This window comes from Hippopotamus amphibius, chromosome 2, assembly GCF_030028045.1.
Source record: "Hippopotamus amphibius kiboko isolate mHipAmp2 chromosome 2, mHipAmp2.hap2, whole genome shotgun sequence".
NCBI classification, from domain to species: Eukaryota; Metazoa; Chordata; class Mammalia; order Artiodactyla; family Hippopotamidae; genus Hippopotamus; species Hippopotamus amphibius.
The window spans coordinates 56,922,879-56,941,283 of record NC_080187.1 but is presented as its reverse complement, the minus strand read 5'-3'; the positions used below and the strand labels follow the sequence as shown (position 1 = coordinate 56,941,283).

The window sequence follows — 18,405 nt, the reverse complement described above, 5'->3', positions numbered from 1 at the left end:
GTGCACTGCAACGAAGAGTAGCCCCCGCTCCCCACAACTAGAGAAAGCCCGCACGCAGCAACGAAGACCCAACGCAGCCAAAAAATAAATAAATAGATTAAAAAAACTTCAGGTTATAGGTTTCGGTGCTTGCAGTATCCAGGCAAACCCATATCCCCTTCTTGGCACAGCAGTGTGCAGAGGCACATAAAGCTCAAAGTTCAGTTTCACAGTATACTCCGTAATGGATTCCTGGATATTTTTCTTGGTCTATAAAGCAGAATTTGATTTTATTCTCCCTTTTATTCATCCTTTTTACATGTCATATTCCCGTTGAGACCTTGTGAGATCTAGGCATTTTACAACTCAGAAAAATTTTAAAAGCATTCATACACTTGGAGATTTAATAGTAGCTTATATATATTTGGTAGCTCTCTCACACATGTATGGATGGCCAAGCATCTCCCCTTTCTTTTATTGAGGGGATGGAGGAAGGAACGCCATGGCAAGGTACCTATTTAATTTCATCATACAAACCAGGAAAATAATTCACCTATCTGAAATATGGCTATATTAAATATATGCAGCATGAAAATCACAGCAAGGAGGCCACGGGTCTGTCTACTCACCCCTTCCCCAAATAAAATTCCTCTAAACTATTCACTAAGCATCCATGGCTTGGTTAGCTATTGCTAAAATTTTGTTTGTTCATTGGCTTTTGGCAAGATAAATAGTCACAAACAGTAGTGTCTTTATAATATCTAAAATGAGAAAATTGTATGCCTTTCACTCAATATTTCTCTCCCTCAAGGATTTAAAGTGGGTTGCCTTTTATGGTATAAATCTTTGGTTCTTGTTTCCTGACATTCAGCCTTTCGCTGTTTAGGCCAGTTGCTTCTAGGGTCCCTCAGCCTGTCTTAAGTGTGTCTCTTAGAGTTTTGTACCCTTCATGCAGAGCTGGTTTGGTACTAAACACATATTTCACTTTACTCTACAACTCTTGTCATAAAATAACCATTCCTGGGATAAGAAGTGACACATTGTAAGAGCAGATGTCTTACTATTCCTGTTGTATCCTGCAATAAATTATTGGTCTTTTCCTCTTTTCCTTCCTCCCCTCCACCCCCATGCATTTGCTACCCCCATGCACGTGCACACACTTCTCCTTCCCTTCCCCATTCCATGTTCAGTTACCTCATTATAACCAGCTATATGAGTCAGTAATGTCTTCAGTACTTTGGGGTATTGTGCCCTGCCGCTTTATTCCTTGATTCTTGTTCTGACTCTAAGAATTATATATGTGTGGAATCCCTACCGCCACCATCCCCACCCCAGATCTCCTCAGTCCTCTTATTAAAATGATCTCCTTACTGACTTAATCACCTCTAGATCGCGCCCTGTCCAGTTCACCTAAGAAAGAACGAGATTTCTCCTCATTGGAAATGGAGCCCATCCAGCAGCATTCTATCTTCCCTGCTTTTTACTACTGCCCAGCAGAGAGGCCAGCCAGGCGGGTCATACCGTGATCACTTACAAATGCCCTGTTAAGTCTTATCTGTAATAGCTCATCTACCTAACAGGGAGTTGTAATTTCTTTAATTTAGGTGAATGCAACAATTTGGACCTGGGAAAGATGAAATAATTTAAATACTGAGCCAACTTTTCTTGTTATTCCATTGAGTAGAATAACAGGAGAATGAACCTGGAGTTGGTGTCACGTGTGAGCATTTCACCAATCCAGGAGCATATACTAGAGTCAAGAGATTAGGTGTTTTGGCTACAGCATGACTATATTCAGATTAGCTAGTTCCTTTGATGGGTTAGCCAAAGAAATCACAAACTATCAATGCTGTCTGTAGGGAAAATTGGCTGAGTTGAACTTAAAAAGAACAAGAGAGTTTGCATCTCCAGAATGGTGTCTGCCTGTCTGAGGGATATGAATTCAAAGATAATTTTTACTCTGTATGGCTTTTACCTTATTCCCTGATTTTAGAATCTAACCTTCAGAAAAGATGTAACTATTTGTTCTGTGTGATGTTATTAGCTCCTATTTACTTTCTCTCTGTAACTGTACTGTAATGTGCTTTAAGTGCAAGGACTATGTATGTTTTTAATCCTTTATTATATTCACTACAGAAGTAAATACAGTACAGAGCAACTAATAGAATGGCTTTTAAGTATTTATTGATGTTGGGCTTTACAAAATAGTACAGTAAATTCAGTTTTACACCTTGGTGTTGCATACGCATGTAATGTAAACACTAGATTTATTCTTTTCTCCTAGTACTACTGACCGTGGTGAGTGGGCTAATGGTTTGTCTGGGCTAAAGGTTTTAACCTGGAGGTGGGGTGCTGTCCAAACCTTTTGAAATTATATGCAAATTTTTGTGTGTTCTTAAATATATATAATTTCTTGGGAGAACATGTGAACTTTCAGTAGGTTCTCAGAGAGTTGCGAAAAATAAGGTGCCTTGGACCTAGACAATGGAGGAAGCAAAGAAAGCTTTCTAAAATCAAGCTGAACTTGGAAAAATCACTAAAGTGAAAATGGTAAAATGCAGTGCTGGGCAGATTATTGATATGATACAATTCATTGGTCAGTAAGTTTTAAAATTTTAAGTATATAGTATTATTTATTATATAACGTCACATTTTAAAATTCTTACAGTGAGCTTAATGTAGGCAAGAAAATGACCCTTCTTCTGTGGTAAAAGTTTGCTTATTTGTGTAACATGTATATGATGGGGTCTTTCCTAATTTGGCGTAATGTTTAATAGTGAAAATGGTGAATTGTACAGTGTAATTGCTTTATCTTAATGCCCAATTCTGTAACTTAGATTTTTTTCTTTAGGAAAATGGCTCTGGTGTCAAAAAAGCAAGGAAAAACCCTGATAATTTTATTTGAACTTGACTGAAGTTAGCACCGACTTTGGGTGTAACATGACTGATTCTAGTAGCCCCTGCTGTGTTTGGGGACCACAAGAAGAGCTGTGCATATTGAAGGTGCATAGCACAAAGCATTGCTGGTATAAGTGTGTTCTATTTGCAAACATTTGTTTGAGGCCATAATTTGAATTTATTTATGATTGCTAAAATTCCATCTGAAATTATTTTTACATTTAAAAACTTTCCCCATGTTAGTTATATCTGTCTTAATATTATAGACCATCTTTGGGTTTGCATAAAGATTAATGAAGCACTAGTATTTATTATTTGTTGTGTTCCTGTTTGTTAAAATAGTGTCATTGGTTTACTCTGGGGAGATTTTGGGGGGGTGAGCCAAAATATTCATGAAAGAACTTTAGATTTGCTTTATGTCTGATGGCAGGTTGATATATAGACTTGGAATATATTAGGAGAAACATGCTAAGTTCTCGTTAAGAAACTCTAGTGAGTTGGAAAAGAAGAACTAATGTCTTTTTTTTTTTTTTTTTTTCATTTTTGTTTCAATTATACAGCAGATATAATTTCTACAGTAGAATTTAATCATTCTGGAGAATTACTAGCAACCGGAGATAAAGGTGGTAGAGTCGTCATCTTTCAACAGGAGCAGGAGGTAAGTATTGAAAGTTTAATATCTAAATTTCAGTTTGCTCTTGGGACTGGAGCTTATGCTGGAGAATCTCATCAGAGGATGTTGGCAGATTTTTAAAGACGTGTGTTTATTGAGCAGAATATCCAATGTATAGATAGTTCTGGTTCTCTTAGCTCTGTGTGTGTGTGTGTGTGTGTGTGTGTGTGTGTGTGTGTGCGCGCGTGCGCACGCACACGCACGCGCATGTACATGTGTTGTTGTTTTGATTTAATTGTGAAAAGATGTGGTTAGAGAAAGGAGTGGAAAGTGTGAAATAAAAGATTTTAACTGGTTCTAAAGTCGTGGCCCTCATTTTTTTCTCTTAAAATTTCATAAGCAAAATTGCTTGACCTCTTCTCAGTGCATAGTTTGCTTTGTGTAATTGGGGGTGGGAGCCTAGTTTAAAGAAAAAGCTGCTCAATTATTTTGACATCGGTTTATACTGATACTATTATTGTGATTTAAGTATAAAGGTTTTAAATGACAGTTGCATGTATACGCATGTAACATAATTTATAAGCTCAGTTCCCTCTTAAAGTGGAGTTGATTTGAAAATTGTTTCCCTTTCTCTTTGAAGAAAGGAATTTCTCATTGCAGAATCTGTGATTAAAGTAGGGTTTGGTTTTGTTTTGGGTACAACGTAGGCACACTTCTAAATCTGATTGACAAGATTTCTCACTAAAATTTTATGCTAAACAAAATTTGTCACACTAGATTTTCCCTTAGCCGCTCCCTCCATTTGTAGATCAAAGTTAGACGTTTATCATTTGTTTCCAAACATTCTGCCCCTAACTATAAGATATTCAAAAAGAATTAAGAGTAACGTGGATAAAATGCAGGGTTTTACAAATAGATGTCTAAATCATAACACAGAGTTAGCTTTTAAAGGATTGTGAAATTCCTTAAATAAGCAAGAATCTAGTAATAATACTACTACTTTGCACTTCTATAGCGCCTTTGACCTGAGGATCTCAAAGTGCTTTACAAACACTAATGAATTAATCCTCACAACACCCAGTGAGGTAGGTAATTTAATTTTAAAAGAAATGATTAATAGTGTCTGATTAGAAGATGCACAAACACTAAATATGTCTCCTTTTATTTATTTATTTATTTATATATTTTTGGTTGGAAGAAAATATGAAAATGAGACTCAAGCCTTTCTTGACAAAGAATGTTCTCGTGGGAAGGGGGGCAAAATCAGTTTTCTGTTCCTGTTTTTCAAGCAGCTAAAAACTTGACCATAAGAATCTTGAAATAGAGTCGAAATGGAATCTTACAGGTCATTACAGTTTCCCTCTGTTTACAAATGAGAAAGTCAGGATATTAAGAGATCACTTGATTACTTAGTGGCAGAACCAACAGCCAGAGCCCAGAACTTCCAACATGTCATCTCTCAGTGTGCTCTGATGCCTTCTTGTTAGGTGAGCAAAATATAAGTGTTAATTTTGTTATTCAGAATTTAGAGCTGGCTTTCCCATAGGCATTCTCTGCCCTTCTGTGCATTTTTTTTTTAAACTGAAAATTAAAATGGCATTCTATACCTTTTATTTTAAAGAAAGGTGTTTGGAGAAAAACATATAAAATTAATCTCGCTTCCTAAGCAGTTCCATCTTGAAGGGCTTTCACTGAGGGTTTAAAATGGGGGCTTTGTGTTATTTAAAGGTGTAAGTTGTCTGTCATTCTTAACTACATTTAAGAGTTAAAGGCAGAAATTAATTATCTAGAACCTCAGATTAGTAGCGTGTCTTTTGAGAATTGCTTAGTGTAAATATTTAAGTATTTTTTTTTACGAACTTTTATTGAGATACAGTTAACATACAATAAACTGCGTATGTTTACAGTGTACACTTTGGTATCCCAATCTCCCACTTAATTCCCCCCAACCCTCCCCGCTTTCCCCATTTGGTGTCCATATGTTTGTTCTCTACATCTGGGTCTCTATTTCTGCCTTGCACACCGGTTGATTTGTACCATTTTTCTATATTCCACATATATGTATTAATATACGATATTTGTTTTTCTCTTTCTGACTCACTTCACTCTGTATGACAGTCTCTAGGTCCATCCATGTCTCTACAAATGTCCCAGTTTCATTGCTTTTTACAGCTGAGTAATATTCCATTGTATATATGTACCACATCTTTTTTATCCATTCATCTGTTGATGGACATTTAGGTTGCTTCCATGTCCTGGCTATTGTAAATAGTGCTGCAGTGAACATTGGCGTGCATGTGTCTTTTTGAATGATGGTGTTCTCTGAGTATAGGCCCAGTAGTGGGATTGCTGGGTCATATGGTAACTCTATTTTTAGTTTTGCAAGGAGCCTCCATGCTGTTCTCCACAGTGGCTGTATCAATTTACATTCCCATCAACAGTGCAAGAGCGTTCCCTTTTCTCCACACCCTCTCCAGCATTTACTGTTTGTAGATTTTCTGATGATGCCCATTCTGACTGGTGTGAGGTGATAACTCGTTGTTTTGATTTGCATGTCTCTAATAATTAGTGATGTTGAGCAGCTTTTCATGTGCCTCTTGGCCATCCATATGTCTTCTTTGGAGAAATGCCTATTTAGGTCTTCTGTCTATTTTTTGATTGGGTTGCTTGTTTTTTTGATATTGAGCTGGATGAACTGTTTATATATTTTGGAGATTAGTCCTTTGTCTGTTGATACGTTTGCAAATATTTTTTCCCATTCTGAGGGATGTCTTTTCATCTTGCTGATAGTTTCCTTTGCTGTGCAGAAGCTTTGAAGTTTCATTAGGTGCCACTTATTTATTTTTGTTTTTATTTCCATTCCTCTAGGGGGTGGATCAAAAAAGATCTTGCTGTTATTTACGTCAAAGAGTGTTCTTCCTGTGTTTTCCTCTAGGAGTTTTATAGTGTCTGGCCTTACATTTAGGTCTTTAATCCATTTTGAGTTTCTTTTTGTGTATGGTGTTAGGGAGTGTTCTAATCTCATTCTTTTACACATAGCTGTCCAATTTTCCCAGCACCACTTATTGAAGAGGCTGCCTTTTCTTCATTGTATATCCTTGCCTCCTTTATCATAGATTAGTTGACCATAGTTTATCTCTGGGCTTTCTGTTCTGTTCCATTGATCTATATTTCTCTTTTTGTGCCAGTACCATACTGTCATGATCACTGTAGCCTTGTAGTATAGCCTGAAGTCAGGAAGCCTGATTCCACCAACTCAGCAGTGTATTTTTTAAGTGATAGATTAAATAACAAAGATGGTAATTATTGGCTTTTCCCTCTTGGAACTTGATCTTGTTAATATTAATTTGATGCATTTTACCTAATGTATTTTCCACATTTTTAAGTCCTGTCTTATACCGGAGCTTCTAATATAATGCTGTCTTCAAGACATTCAGTGTCTATGTCGTTGATTATAAATGTATGTACCTTACGTTTATATCAATACCTAACATATTTAGGTTAGATTTTATGAGTTCATAGCTATACGTCTATAAAATAGTGTTAGAGTTTAAAAATTGGAAGAGAACTTAGAGATAGTCTTTTTCTAATGTTTAGATAAATCCCAGCAAAACTTTACATAATGAAGTTATATGGCTTAGCTTCATAGCAAAGCTCTGGAATTAGAACTTGGATCTGTAAATTTCAGTCTAGCTTTTTCTAGCAACCACAGCTATTATACATACATTCCAGGGTACACGGTGCTTAACAAGTGAGCATTTTTTAGACCCTGATGAAAATACCACTATAGTTTCTTCCAAATCAAAATATATATAAAATAAGGTTCCTTTTCTAAGCTGTCAGGCCTTAACTCTCTTTGCAAAACACAGTGACATTTAAACTATTGTGTCTACAGTGGCAGGGTTCCTTGCTAAAATTCACTTGACCTGGAGACTTAAATATTTCCACTCACTTTTTATTGCCCTTACTTAAGAAGAAAACCAGCAGTGAACCTGGCACATCCGACTTTGACATCTTTAATCCAGCTTTCTGTCTCACTTTTACGCTTTAGGTGTGGTAGGTCCCCTTTCTGTCATTTTGTCGGGCATATCTTGCTGCCTGCCCGTTTGTTCTCCAGGCAAAGAAACTGGGTGGTCATTTATAGGGTCTTCATTCAGTTCTAATATATTTCATCCTGTGATCCTGTAACATTTTCTGCTCTTATTTACTAGTATTTTTTTATAACTAACATGTTTGAATAGTCTTGTTTGACAGAATCTCTGTGATAGAAGCAGGGCATGTAGGGAAATTGAGGCGCAAGGGTAAATCGATTTCCGTGAGATATCACACCCATCACATGGTCAGAGTCCAAACTTTGCAGTCTAATCCAGTGTTCTTTATAACGTGTCCTGAAATAAGTGACCCATCTTACTAATTTTCACAGCTTGCATATAATAGCTTTTGACAACAAAGTGGGTGGTGCAATATATTCTTTCTGATAATGTTAATTTGGAGGGAGATTCCAAGCAACTGTTACATTGTGGTGTTCTGTAGTTTTTAAGGGATCTTTGTTTCTATAGATGCTCATATTAGGTGATCAGCAGTTGTTGAAGTAGCTGGTTTCCTGTTGGCTTTGGATTGTTCAGACCTTCAGGTTTCTCTGAGGCTTTTTGATATACTGGTAAACTAAAGTTTTGGGGGAGGGTTGATATTTTTAAGGGACAGTTAAGGAGAAAGATGAGCAGAGAGGTTGTTCCTTTTTGATTTCTTTCTAGATTGTTATGCAGCCTTTGTTTTCCATTTTCTACGACTGGTGGTTACTTTCTAGGATATCTTTCTCATTTTTTTGTTCTTATCTGATATTCCCAAAATTCCTTAACAGGGTATAGAAGAAACCTTAGCATGCTTGTCTCAGAAGATGCATAGTATTGTTAATATGTTTGTATTCCATTTCTAAATTATTTGGAAAGACTAGAATGGGACTCAAAATCAAGATATGGTTCAACAAAATTCATTATCGTTTATACAGAGGGCTTGGTTTAGTCTGTTGTTTAAGTGAAGGGACAGAACCTACTGTTTAGGGTGAAGTGGCAGTGTTCATTTAACATAGTACTTACTGTGTGCCCAGCAGAATAGCAGATTTAGAAATGCTGATGCGAAGTGGTTGAAGGGATTAAGTCTGTAAAGCCAGGAGAAGAAGAGACTATCAAGAGTCTTGCTACTTAGGGATTCATGTGGAAGAAGAGATAGTTTATTCTGTATATGGAAATAAATACACGAGAATTGGATGCCCATCTGTCAGGAATATTGTAGAAAGAGTATGAGAAGTTCAAGAAAATACCACTATGGTTTCTTCCAAATCAGAATATCTATAAAATAAGGTTCCTTTTCTAAGCTACCAGGCCTCAACTGTCTTCACTTTTCATTCAATTTTTTAATCTAAAGTTGTGCTTTCAGAGTACAAAATGTTAGAATCACCTAAATGCACCTAATCATTAAAAATTTTAACCAGAGTGTTAAAACGCAGATTCCTAGATTGCACCTCAAAACAGCTAAACCAGAATTTCTTGGAACCAGAGACACCATCACTTTTCCTCTTTTTTTGTTTTTTTGTTTTTTTTGTTTTTTTTTAATTTTTTGGAAGACTTAACCTGATAGAAAATGTAACATTAAAATTGACTGCATTCCAATACCAGGATGATGATAAAAGCTCCAAAATATAGCTTCAAGTTTATCTTATCTAAAAATATGTTTAATCTGTTTTCCCAAAATAGATCATGCATATAGAAAAATGCATAGGATCATAAATGTACAGTTCCTTGAACTTTCACAACAAATATACTTGTGTAACTAAATCCTTTGGGTCAAGAAATGAGATGTTACTTGCACTCCAGAAGCCTGTCTATCCTGTCACTATTACCCTTCTATCCCAAACTAACTGTGAATTTGTTTTACCTGTTTTGAACTTTATATGTATATGGTGTGTTCATAGAAATTAAGAGCTAACATTTATAGGGTTTGCAAGGGTTCTTAACCCTTTCTGTGCCATAGATTCCTTCAGTAGCCTAGTAAAGTCTGTGAACTTCTCAAGAATGTTTTAGTTGCATAAAATACATAGGTTTGTGAAGGAAACTACTGAAATATGTTTTTCAAAGTATTAAAAACACTTATTATTGAGCAATATGTGTTTTTTGTGGCTAACAGCTGAAGTGTGATTTTATAAAAGCATGTCATTTCCATAGTGACAAAGTCATGGGTATTGCTAATACTGTGGTCTGTTGCTACAGCCATGCTTGAAAGAAATGCTGAATTTCAGCTAGAGGTTAGTAAAAATAAAATGTGAATTTCTGTCACATCTGCGTTTGCAAAATTCCATGGGTCCTTGGGAATTGAATAGTCTGTGGGCCCATAATTTGCAACCCCTTGTAATGCAGTCTCCTTTAACCAGTAAAGAAACTGGGGGGCTCAGACAGCAGGTTTACTCTTGGAAAGTCATACTGTTAACAAAGAAGTAAACCCTTACTCTGGAACCCACATATCCCGATTCCCTGCCCATTGCTTTTCCCATTCTGACCTGGGTATAACAGCAGTTTATGTGCCAGACCCTCTGCCAAACTCCCTACATCTTATTAATCTTCACAGTAAAATAACGAAGATGTTATGCACACTTACTGTGTCTCAATTTATTACAAATTTATAAATGAATTGAGACTTTGAGAAGATAAATATCTTCTCTAAAATCACACGGCTAGTCAAGTGAGTTTAAAAAAAAAGCTAATTCTGTATAAATTGAGATGAATATCCACAATGAAAAAAAATCTTACTCTAAGTAATGAGCCTAAGTGATATAAACCACACAAGAAAATCTGTTTTATTATTATTACTTTGTAAGAAATGGAAAAGTACTTGATCCTCAGGCTTTTCAGTAGTAGCTGTTAAGGTGTGATGTCTTCTCTATAGACGTTTAGAGAGGGAAAAGTTGGAATGAGTTTGGAAGCCCTGAGAGTTTGAAGACCTGGATTATAGTCCTCATTCGCAATCATTCGTTCGTTGAGCCATCCCTCTTGTTCAGCGACCTCTTACACAGATTTCTAGTTTCAGTTTACCTCTTAATATTCCTAGTAGTTAAAATTATTTGCTCTATGCCTTGCTATTATTCTGTGTCATGGTTTAGAAATAAATTATTCTGGGTAGATAATCTGAATAGTAGCACATTAACTATTTTAAATTTTATAACATTTTAAAGCATTACAGTTAACCCTTGAACAACATGAGGTTAATCCCTGTATAGTTTATGGTTAGCCCTCAGCATCCGCTGATCGGTAGTACTGTCATATTTACTATTGAAAAATATCCATGTAAGAGTCATCCTGCACAATTCAAACCCACATTGTTCAAGAATCAACTATATGTTAATTGTAACTTACACATTTTCTTTAAATTTTATTTGAATATTATAGGTAAAGAATAATACCCCTTGATTTGATTTTCTAATTGGTTCAATCAGGTATCCTTTTTATTTCTTCCACTATGTTGTAGTTTTGTGAATAGGAAATTATGATTGATATTCTTCTAAATTGCATATTGATTAGTATAGTACATAATAGGCACTCGGTGAATGAGCATTAGCTTATTGCTATTGGATATAATTTAATAGGATCCTGTAAAATCTTCAAGTATTTCAACCACCATCACTGTGATCAGTTTGGGAGAAGTTTGAAATTTTTTTTTTGTTTTCTGTTTACACCATCTGGTATTTTGCTTTATCCTAGAAAGTTCCTCTGGTTTGCTGAATGCATTTATAGTAATTTGTTATCTGATATGAATTGATTTTGTTTTGTGCCATTTCTGTCACTGTCCCTGAATTGCCATTTCACAAAACTCTGAAACTCTTTAAACTGTAGTTGACCCTTGATAACACAGGTTCGAACTACGTGGGTCCACTTACACATGGATTATTTTCAGTAGTAAATGCTACAGTACTACACAGTCTGTGGTTGGTTGACTCCATGGCAGTGGAGCCACATTATAGAGGGCCAAGTGTGAGTTATATGTGGACTTTCCACCGTGCAGAGACTTGGCACCTATAACCCCCATGTTGTTCAAGGGTCAACTGTAGTTTGAAATATAAAACAAATGATTGTCTCTAACAAATAATAGGATTAAAGGAGCTTTAAAAAAACAGTAACTAAGTTTTAGTAGTGTTTGGAGGCTTAAAAAATTTCAATTTTTTTCTCATTTTTATGTGATGATCAAAGGAAAATACACTTAATGTTTTCTAAAAATTTTTTATGTTTTGTTGTAGGAACAAAGTAAATATTTTATATATTTTCACAGTTTCATTTATGGCAGAGGAAGTTAGTAAAAACACAATGCAGTTATTTACATATTTAGAATTAGCTGTTATAAAAAGTCAAGTGATGTTCTTTCAAAGAATTCATATTTAACTTGATTATTCTTAATATGTTTATCATGGAAAATATGAAAACTGTATTTTCACAAGAATAAGATAAAAATCCAGAATCATCCCATCACATGAATGAAGATCAGTTTATGTATCTGTGTTTGTTCTGGTGCTCTATTTTGTTTTGTAAACAAGTGGGTGTGTCCTGTCCTTTGGAAGAGCATAATTTGTCTTTATAACTTAAAAGACACAGTTTAACAAGCATGTAGCTTATGGGATCTGCAGAAGATATTAGCAAGGAAGCATTGCACATAAATTAATATGGTTGAGAAACATTGATCTGTATGAATTTAATTGGCTTTCTTAGCATTTCATATTTACTTGACTTGGACATTTAGGTTGTTTATGCATTAAATTGTTCATACATCGTTGTTTTTCATTAGATTATACTCTGAAGTGGAATTGAGTGCGTTTTTTTTAAGGCTTTCAATAAGTATTGGCAAATTATGCTCCCGAAAAGCTGTATAAATTTATCCTTCTCCCAGTACTGTGTGACTGTGTCCATATGCTCACCATTAAAACAGTGGTCATTATCGTGTTTTTTATTCTTCATCCGTTTAAAGGCAAAACATTATTCCTTAATGTTGATCATGTATTTGCTGATCATTTTTTAGGTAAATGAGCAACTTTTGACCTTTCCATCTTTCAGAGGAGGGTTTTAATATAATTATTTTTAAAGATCTTTTACACATGAAAGATGGTAACCTGTTGTCTTAAGATGACTTTTCTCCCCAGTATGCTTCTTTTTTAACCTTTAAATATTCTTCTTACCTAGTCAGACAGAAGCCAACCCTTCTCTGCTCTTTGCTTTTATTTTTATTCTTAGAAGCTCCTTTTCACTTCAGAATTATATAGAAATTTGCCATTGTACTGTCTTTTGGCTGCTTTTATTTACTTTTAAACATTTAATTATTCCCTCTGGAATTTATTTTTGTGTAAGAAATGAAGTTCTAATTCTCTTTCCAAATGTTTGGCTCTACCACCATTGGATTTTATTGCTGTTTTATATTTTGTTTTGGTTTGTTTGAACCTCAGGGGCATACTTGAGTTCATGACACCATTATAGATAATGGCGAGGCCCTTTCTTTAAGTAAAGAAACATGTGCAGCAGGTGTATAGTCACACATTAACTTTTATTTGCATAATGTGCTCCCATTCTCCCATTCACCTCTCCCTTTATAGATAACCATTCGAATGTTTTCTTGTAATTTGTATTTTGTTCTTGTGTGCTGTATTTAATTGTGGCAAAGTATCACATAACAGTCAACCTCACAGCAATTTCCATGTATACAACACAATTTTGTCACCCACATACACATTGTTATGCAACAGAACCCCCCTAATCCTGCATAACTGAATTTCTGTACCCACTGAACAGCAGCTTCCTACCTTCTTCCTCCCTCCAGTCCCTGGCTATCACCGTTCCCATTTCTGTTTCTATGAGGTTGACTACTTTAGATACCCCATATAAGTGTTATTATGCAGTATCTATCATTTTTGACTGGCTTATTTCCCTTAGCATAATGTCCTTAAGGTTCACCCATGTTGCAGCCTGTGACGGGAGTCCCTTTTTTAAGGCTAAGTAGCACCCCACTGCATGTGTGTTATACACGCACCACGCTTCCTTTACTCATTATCAGTCGCTGGGCATTTAGGTTGTTTCCACCTCTTAGCTATTATGAGCAGTCTTGTCTGAGATTCTGCTTTCAGCTCTTTTGGGTATATAACCAGATTGCTGGATCATATGGTAGTTCCCCGCCCTGCCCCCCCACGCTGTGTGGCATGCAGGATCTTAGTTCCCCGACTGGGATCAAACCCTTGCACCCTGCAGTGGAAGTTTGGAGTCTTAACCCCGGGCTGCCAGGAAAGTCCCTATTTTTTGTTTTTTTGAGGAACACCCATTCTGTTTTCAAAGCAGCTGCATAGTTTGTATGCTGGGGTTTTTTGTTTGTTTGATTTTGTTTTTAAACAATCTCTATTGAAAGATACACAGAAAAGTGCATAAAATACTAGTGGCTTATCACACAGCAGAACTTCCCACCCTTCCCTTAACCCTTCTCATTCCCCTTCCCAGTCATTCCTTTCTCCTTCCTCCTCTTATAAGCCTATCTTCTAACATGTAGTGTGGCCTGTAGCTTTAGAACTTTTTATAAATGGAATCTAAAGTAAGTATTTTGTGTCTTGCTGTTTGGCACAGTTTGTGTAATAATTTGCTCACTTTCATTGCTATATAACATTCTTTTGTAATACTATACCACAATTTATCCATTCTGTTATAAACAGAGACAGACATTTTGGTTGTTTCAGTTTGTGGCTATTAAGAATAATGCTGCTCTGAACATTCTTGATCATATTTTTTGGTGCACATTGTCATGCATGAAATTGTCATGTTGGGGTAGGCATTTAGTTTTAGTAGACGGCAGAGTGAAAAGTGGTTCTGCCAATTTTATTCTCATGAACAATATATGAAAATTCTGGTTGTTCCACATCTTTGCCAATGCTTTGTATTGTCAGTAATTTTAAAATTTAAGCATTTGGAGGTTATGAGGGTATCTTATTGTGGTTTTAATTTGTAATTTCTTGATTAATACCGAGGTTCAGCATCTTTTAATGTATTTATTAGGGCAAGGTTCAGCATCTTTTAATGTATTTATTAGCCACTGGCACTTTTGTGAAATGCCTACTAAAATCTCTTGCACTTGTTTTCTAGTGGGTTGTCTGTCATTTTTCTTATTGGTTTGTAGGCTTTGCACTTTTTGAATATGAACCCTTTGTCAGTTGTATTTGTTGAAAGTGTCTTCCATTCTGTGACTTACCTTTTCATTTTTCTGAATGGTATCTTTTGACAAATAGAGGTTATTAATATTAATATAATTCAGTTTATCAGTGTTTTCTCTAGACTTATGGCTTTTTATGTCCTGTATAAGAAATACTTCTCTACCCCAAGGTCCAGGAAGTTATACATTTCTATTATCTTTTAGATCTGTGCTCTCTAGTATGGTAGTTACTAGTTCCCTGTGGCTATTTAAATTTTAATTAAAATTAAATAAAATTTAAAGTTCACTTCCTTAGTCACAGTAGCTACATTTCAGGTACTCAGTGACAACATGCGGCTGGCGGGTACTATATTGGACAGCACAGATACAGATTATTTCCATCATTGCAGAAGGCTCTCTTGGACAGTGTTGTACTAGACACATTCACATTTATATTTCTGATTCACCTAGAATCAATTTATGTGAGTGGCTTGAGGTGTAATAGGGGTCAGGGTTTGTTTTATTATATGAATATTATGTGAATATATAATTTATATTAATTTATGATATATTATGTGACTAGCCAATTAACCAAAAGCTATTTAGTGAAAAGACCATCCTGGATTAGCAATGCCACTTTTGTCCTAATTTGGGCCCATTGTTGCTGGGCCACCTGTTCTATTCTATTGGTAGATTTGTCAGTTCTCGTGTGAGTACCACATTATCTTCATTGTGGCTTTAAAACTTAGTCATGATATAGTATCCTTTATGTGTTTTTGACTTCTGTTTGTGTCTGTGTTGAAGTATGTTATTTTGTTTTTGTGGACTGTGTTTTTTTGATGTATGTGAAGAATACTATGTCTTGCACCTCATTCTGTGCCCTGCTTTATCACTAAGAACTGTGTTTTCAAGAACCTTCTGTCTTGCTGTATGTGCATCTAAACCATTCTGTCTAATTTCTGTACCATACTTCATTTGCAAGGTTAATTCCAGCTTCCCTTTACCATACTAGCGCCACCTTGTATTCATTCTTTTTGCTGTTACTTTTGTTCATTTAGAAAATTTTTGTTGAATGCCTATTATATGCCAGGTACTATTACAGGTGTTGGGATCAAGCACTTCTAAATTTATTACAGAAAATTTCACATAAATAGATTGTGTGGTTAAGAAAATAGATTCTCTCTTAGTGATTATAACAGCATGCTAAGAAAAAAAGAGGCAGGTGCAGAAAGCTGTGCAAGAAAATCTGAAATATGAGGCATTCTGGAATGTATCATGATTTTCTCTGATTGTAGGAGAGTTTTTAAAACAAAAATAAAGCCTTCTTTGATTTTGATGCATTCTTGTTCGAGTGGCACTGTGTTGAGGACTTGGGATTATGTTCCTTTTTTTCATATTTTTTCAGTGTACTTAGTTCATGCAGAGAACAGTGCTGTCGTGATCATTATAATGTAAACATCCCTCCCCAACATCTTAGGGAGAGTCGGAATCCCGCTGTCGACTAAGGAAGGGTCTGGCTCTCTGCAGTTCCCTAAGTTAGGCATTGTTTTATGGCATCTGTTTTATGACATCTTTCACTTGTTACTGCTGCCTTCATCTCTGCTGTGATTTTTTGTTCTTGTCAGTTGTTTTTAAAAATTCATTCACTTTTAGCAGAGTTTGAGGAGAGAGTGCACGTCTCATGTATCTTTAACTTTTTAGCTATACCTTTCTCCTTGTGTGGAATATATATATACACACATAATTTTTTTTTCCCATCTTAAAGAAACAGTGCTTCTTGCAATCCATTGAAACAAACACCTCTATGATTTTGTTCTTGGATCATGTAATAGATCATGTTTAGACCCAAGTAGTTATTCTTGAGTCTTTAGGATGATGTTATTTTTCTGTTGTAGAAAATATTTCCATATAGTTATGCTTTTCTTTTCCTTATCATCAAATACAGCATGACCCAGATAGACCCAGTTTCTATATATATGTTGGCATTGCTTACCCTTGGCTCTCTGTTTTGCTTACCTGAATCATATGGACCTTAATTTCTACTTTTGACTAAAGTTTCACCCACACAAGTTAACCTGAAGGCAGAGATTCTGTGTTATTAAATCTCTCTATATCTCTGGGACCTAGTGTACATAGTACTATAGTCTATTGCTTAAGTTAAAAACACAGCATTCATATTAAAAATTGAATTGCTGTTTATTGTAGCTTTCTTGGAGAGTAACATGGCAAACATTTGAGACTGAGTAAGTAATTTTCAATGGAAGACTTATGGCATTTCTTCTAAACAGATATTAGCGTATACACATTAAGTGGGTTGCATTATCAGATTTGGTGAAAGAGTATGGTAATGAGACCAAGGTTCGGAGTTTTTTTACCCCCTTCACATCCCCAGTGTGGATTATGTTCAGTGGTATGCTCTGCATTCTCAGTATTGGCAAACCACTCACTAATAATTGATACTACTATCAGAGGCTCCACATACAGCTGTAACCATGAATGATCAATCCAGATAATCAAGCAACCCAAAACATACACTTACAAGGTGATGATTCAATACGGTTTTCTTTTTTATACGGAGAATAATGATAATGACTAACGGGCCATTCTTATTATCAAGTAATCTTAAACATTTCATTTGCTAATTCGCTTCTACTTAAAACAGTTGATTATAAATAATACCTTTCTTTTAAACTATTTTGCCACTGGTTCTTTGAACTAGACATGTAATGTTTTTGGTGGAAAGTTTTTTGATTATGTGATGATGAATTAAAAAATGAAATTCTGAACATTATAATTCTCATTTTTGCTAATAAGGTAGTGTTAACCGAGGAAGTGTGCAAGTAGTCTCTTTATCCAGTAGCTTAAATTGTATTCACTCACAGTGCTACTAAATGAAATAAATCGTTGGTGTGTGCTAGGCTCATAATATAAGGAGATAATTTAAGGAGGGTAAGCAGTTGTTGATGGGGCTGTGGGGTGAGGTCTGGTGGGTGATGCTGAAAGTGGGCTCAGAGAGTAATGGAGCTCTGTAACTGTGGTCTTGGGTAGGGGAGCTCGGGGTCAAATGTGCCATTGCATTTATGAGGCTTTCCTCATAAATATAAATATAAAAAAACAAAATATAATTGTATAAAAGATGCAGGGCCTGTTGGAATTGATTATATGTTTGATTAACTTGAAATATTTCTCAACTGGTCCAAATATTTTTGTTTCCATTTTAGAACAAAATCCAGTCTCATAGCAGAGGAGAATATAATGTTTACAGCACCTTTCAGAGCCATGAACCAGAGTTTGACTACTTGAAAAGTTTAGAAATAGAAGAAAAGATCAACAAAATTAGGTGGTTACCCCAGAAAAATGCTGCTCAGTTTTTATTGTCTACCAATGGTAAGTGTAAAATTTTTCTTTCCTTATGCCCACCATGTACACATGTCCTGTAGGATACTTTCCCCTTTTCAAAGAGGAATAGTTGTTAAGAGATCTCTGCAGATAGACATTTGGAAATATTTCTTCCCCATGTAGAATGTAAACTCTTCTTTTTTGTCTTCCCTTTTTTATTTTCTTTTAGTTTTTAAGTTCTATGAAAGAGATCCTCAGGTGTCCATTTCTTTTAGTACACAGTTTGTAGTGAAAAGAATGAACTTTATGGTCGGATTTGGGTCAGATCCTGTGTCTGCCACTTCTTGGCTTAGTAGCCTTGGCAGGTTGCTAACACT

General features: G+C 35.5%; 1 protein-coding gene across 7 annotated transcripts in view; it reads left to right on the top strand.

Moving 5' to 3' along the window:
* Window positions 1-18,405, top strand: part of PPP2R2A (protein phosphatase 2 regulatory subunit Balpha) — a 106,580-nt gene that overhangs the window by 73,658 nt on the left and 14,517 nt on the right. For 6 of the 7 annotated variants that reach the window (XM_057724419.1, XM_057724421.1, XM_057724424.1 and 3 more), the window contains 2 exons: window positions 3,438-3,535; window positions 17,911-18,076. In XM_057724419.1, the coding sequence (XP_057580402.1) occupies window positions 3,438-3,535; window positions 17,911-18,076 (264 nt within the window). Of the gene's footprint in view, window positions 1-2,830; window positions 2,983-3,437; window positions 3,536-17,910; window positions 18,077-18,405 lie in introns of all 7 variants that reach the window. The other variant, XM_057724425.1, reaches the window with a different exon arrangement.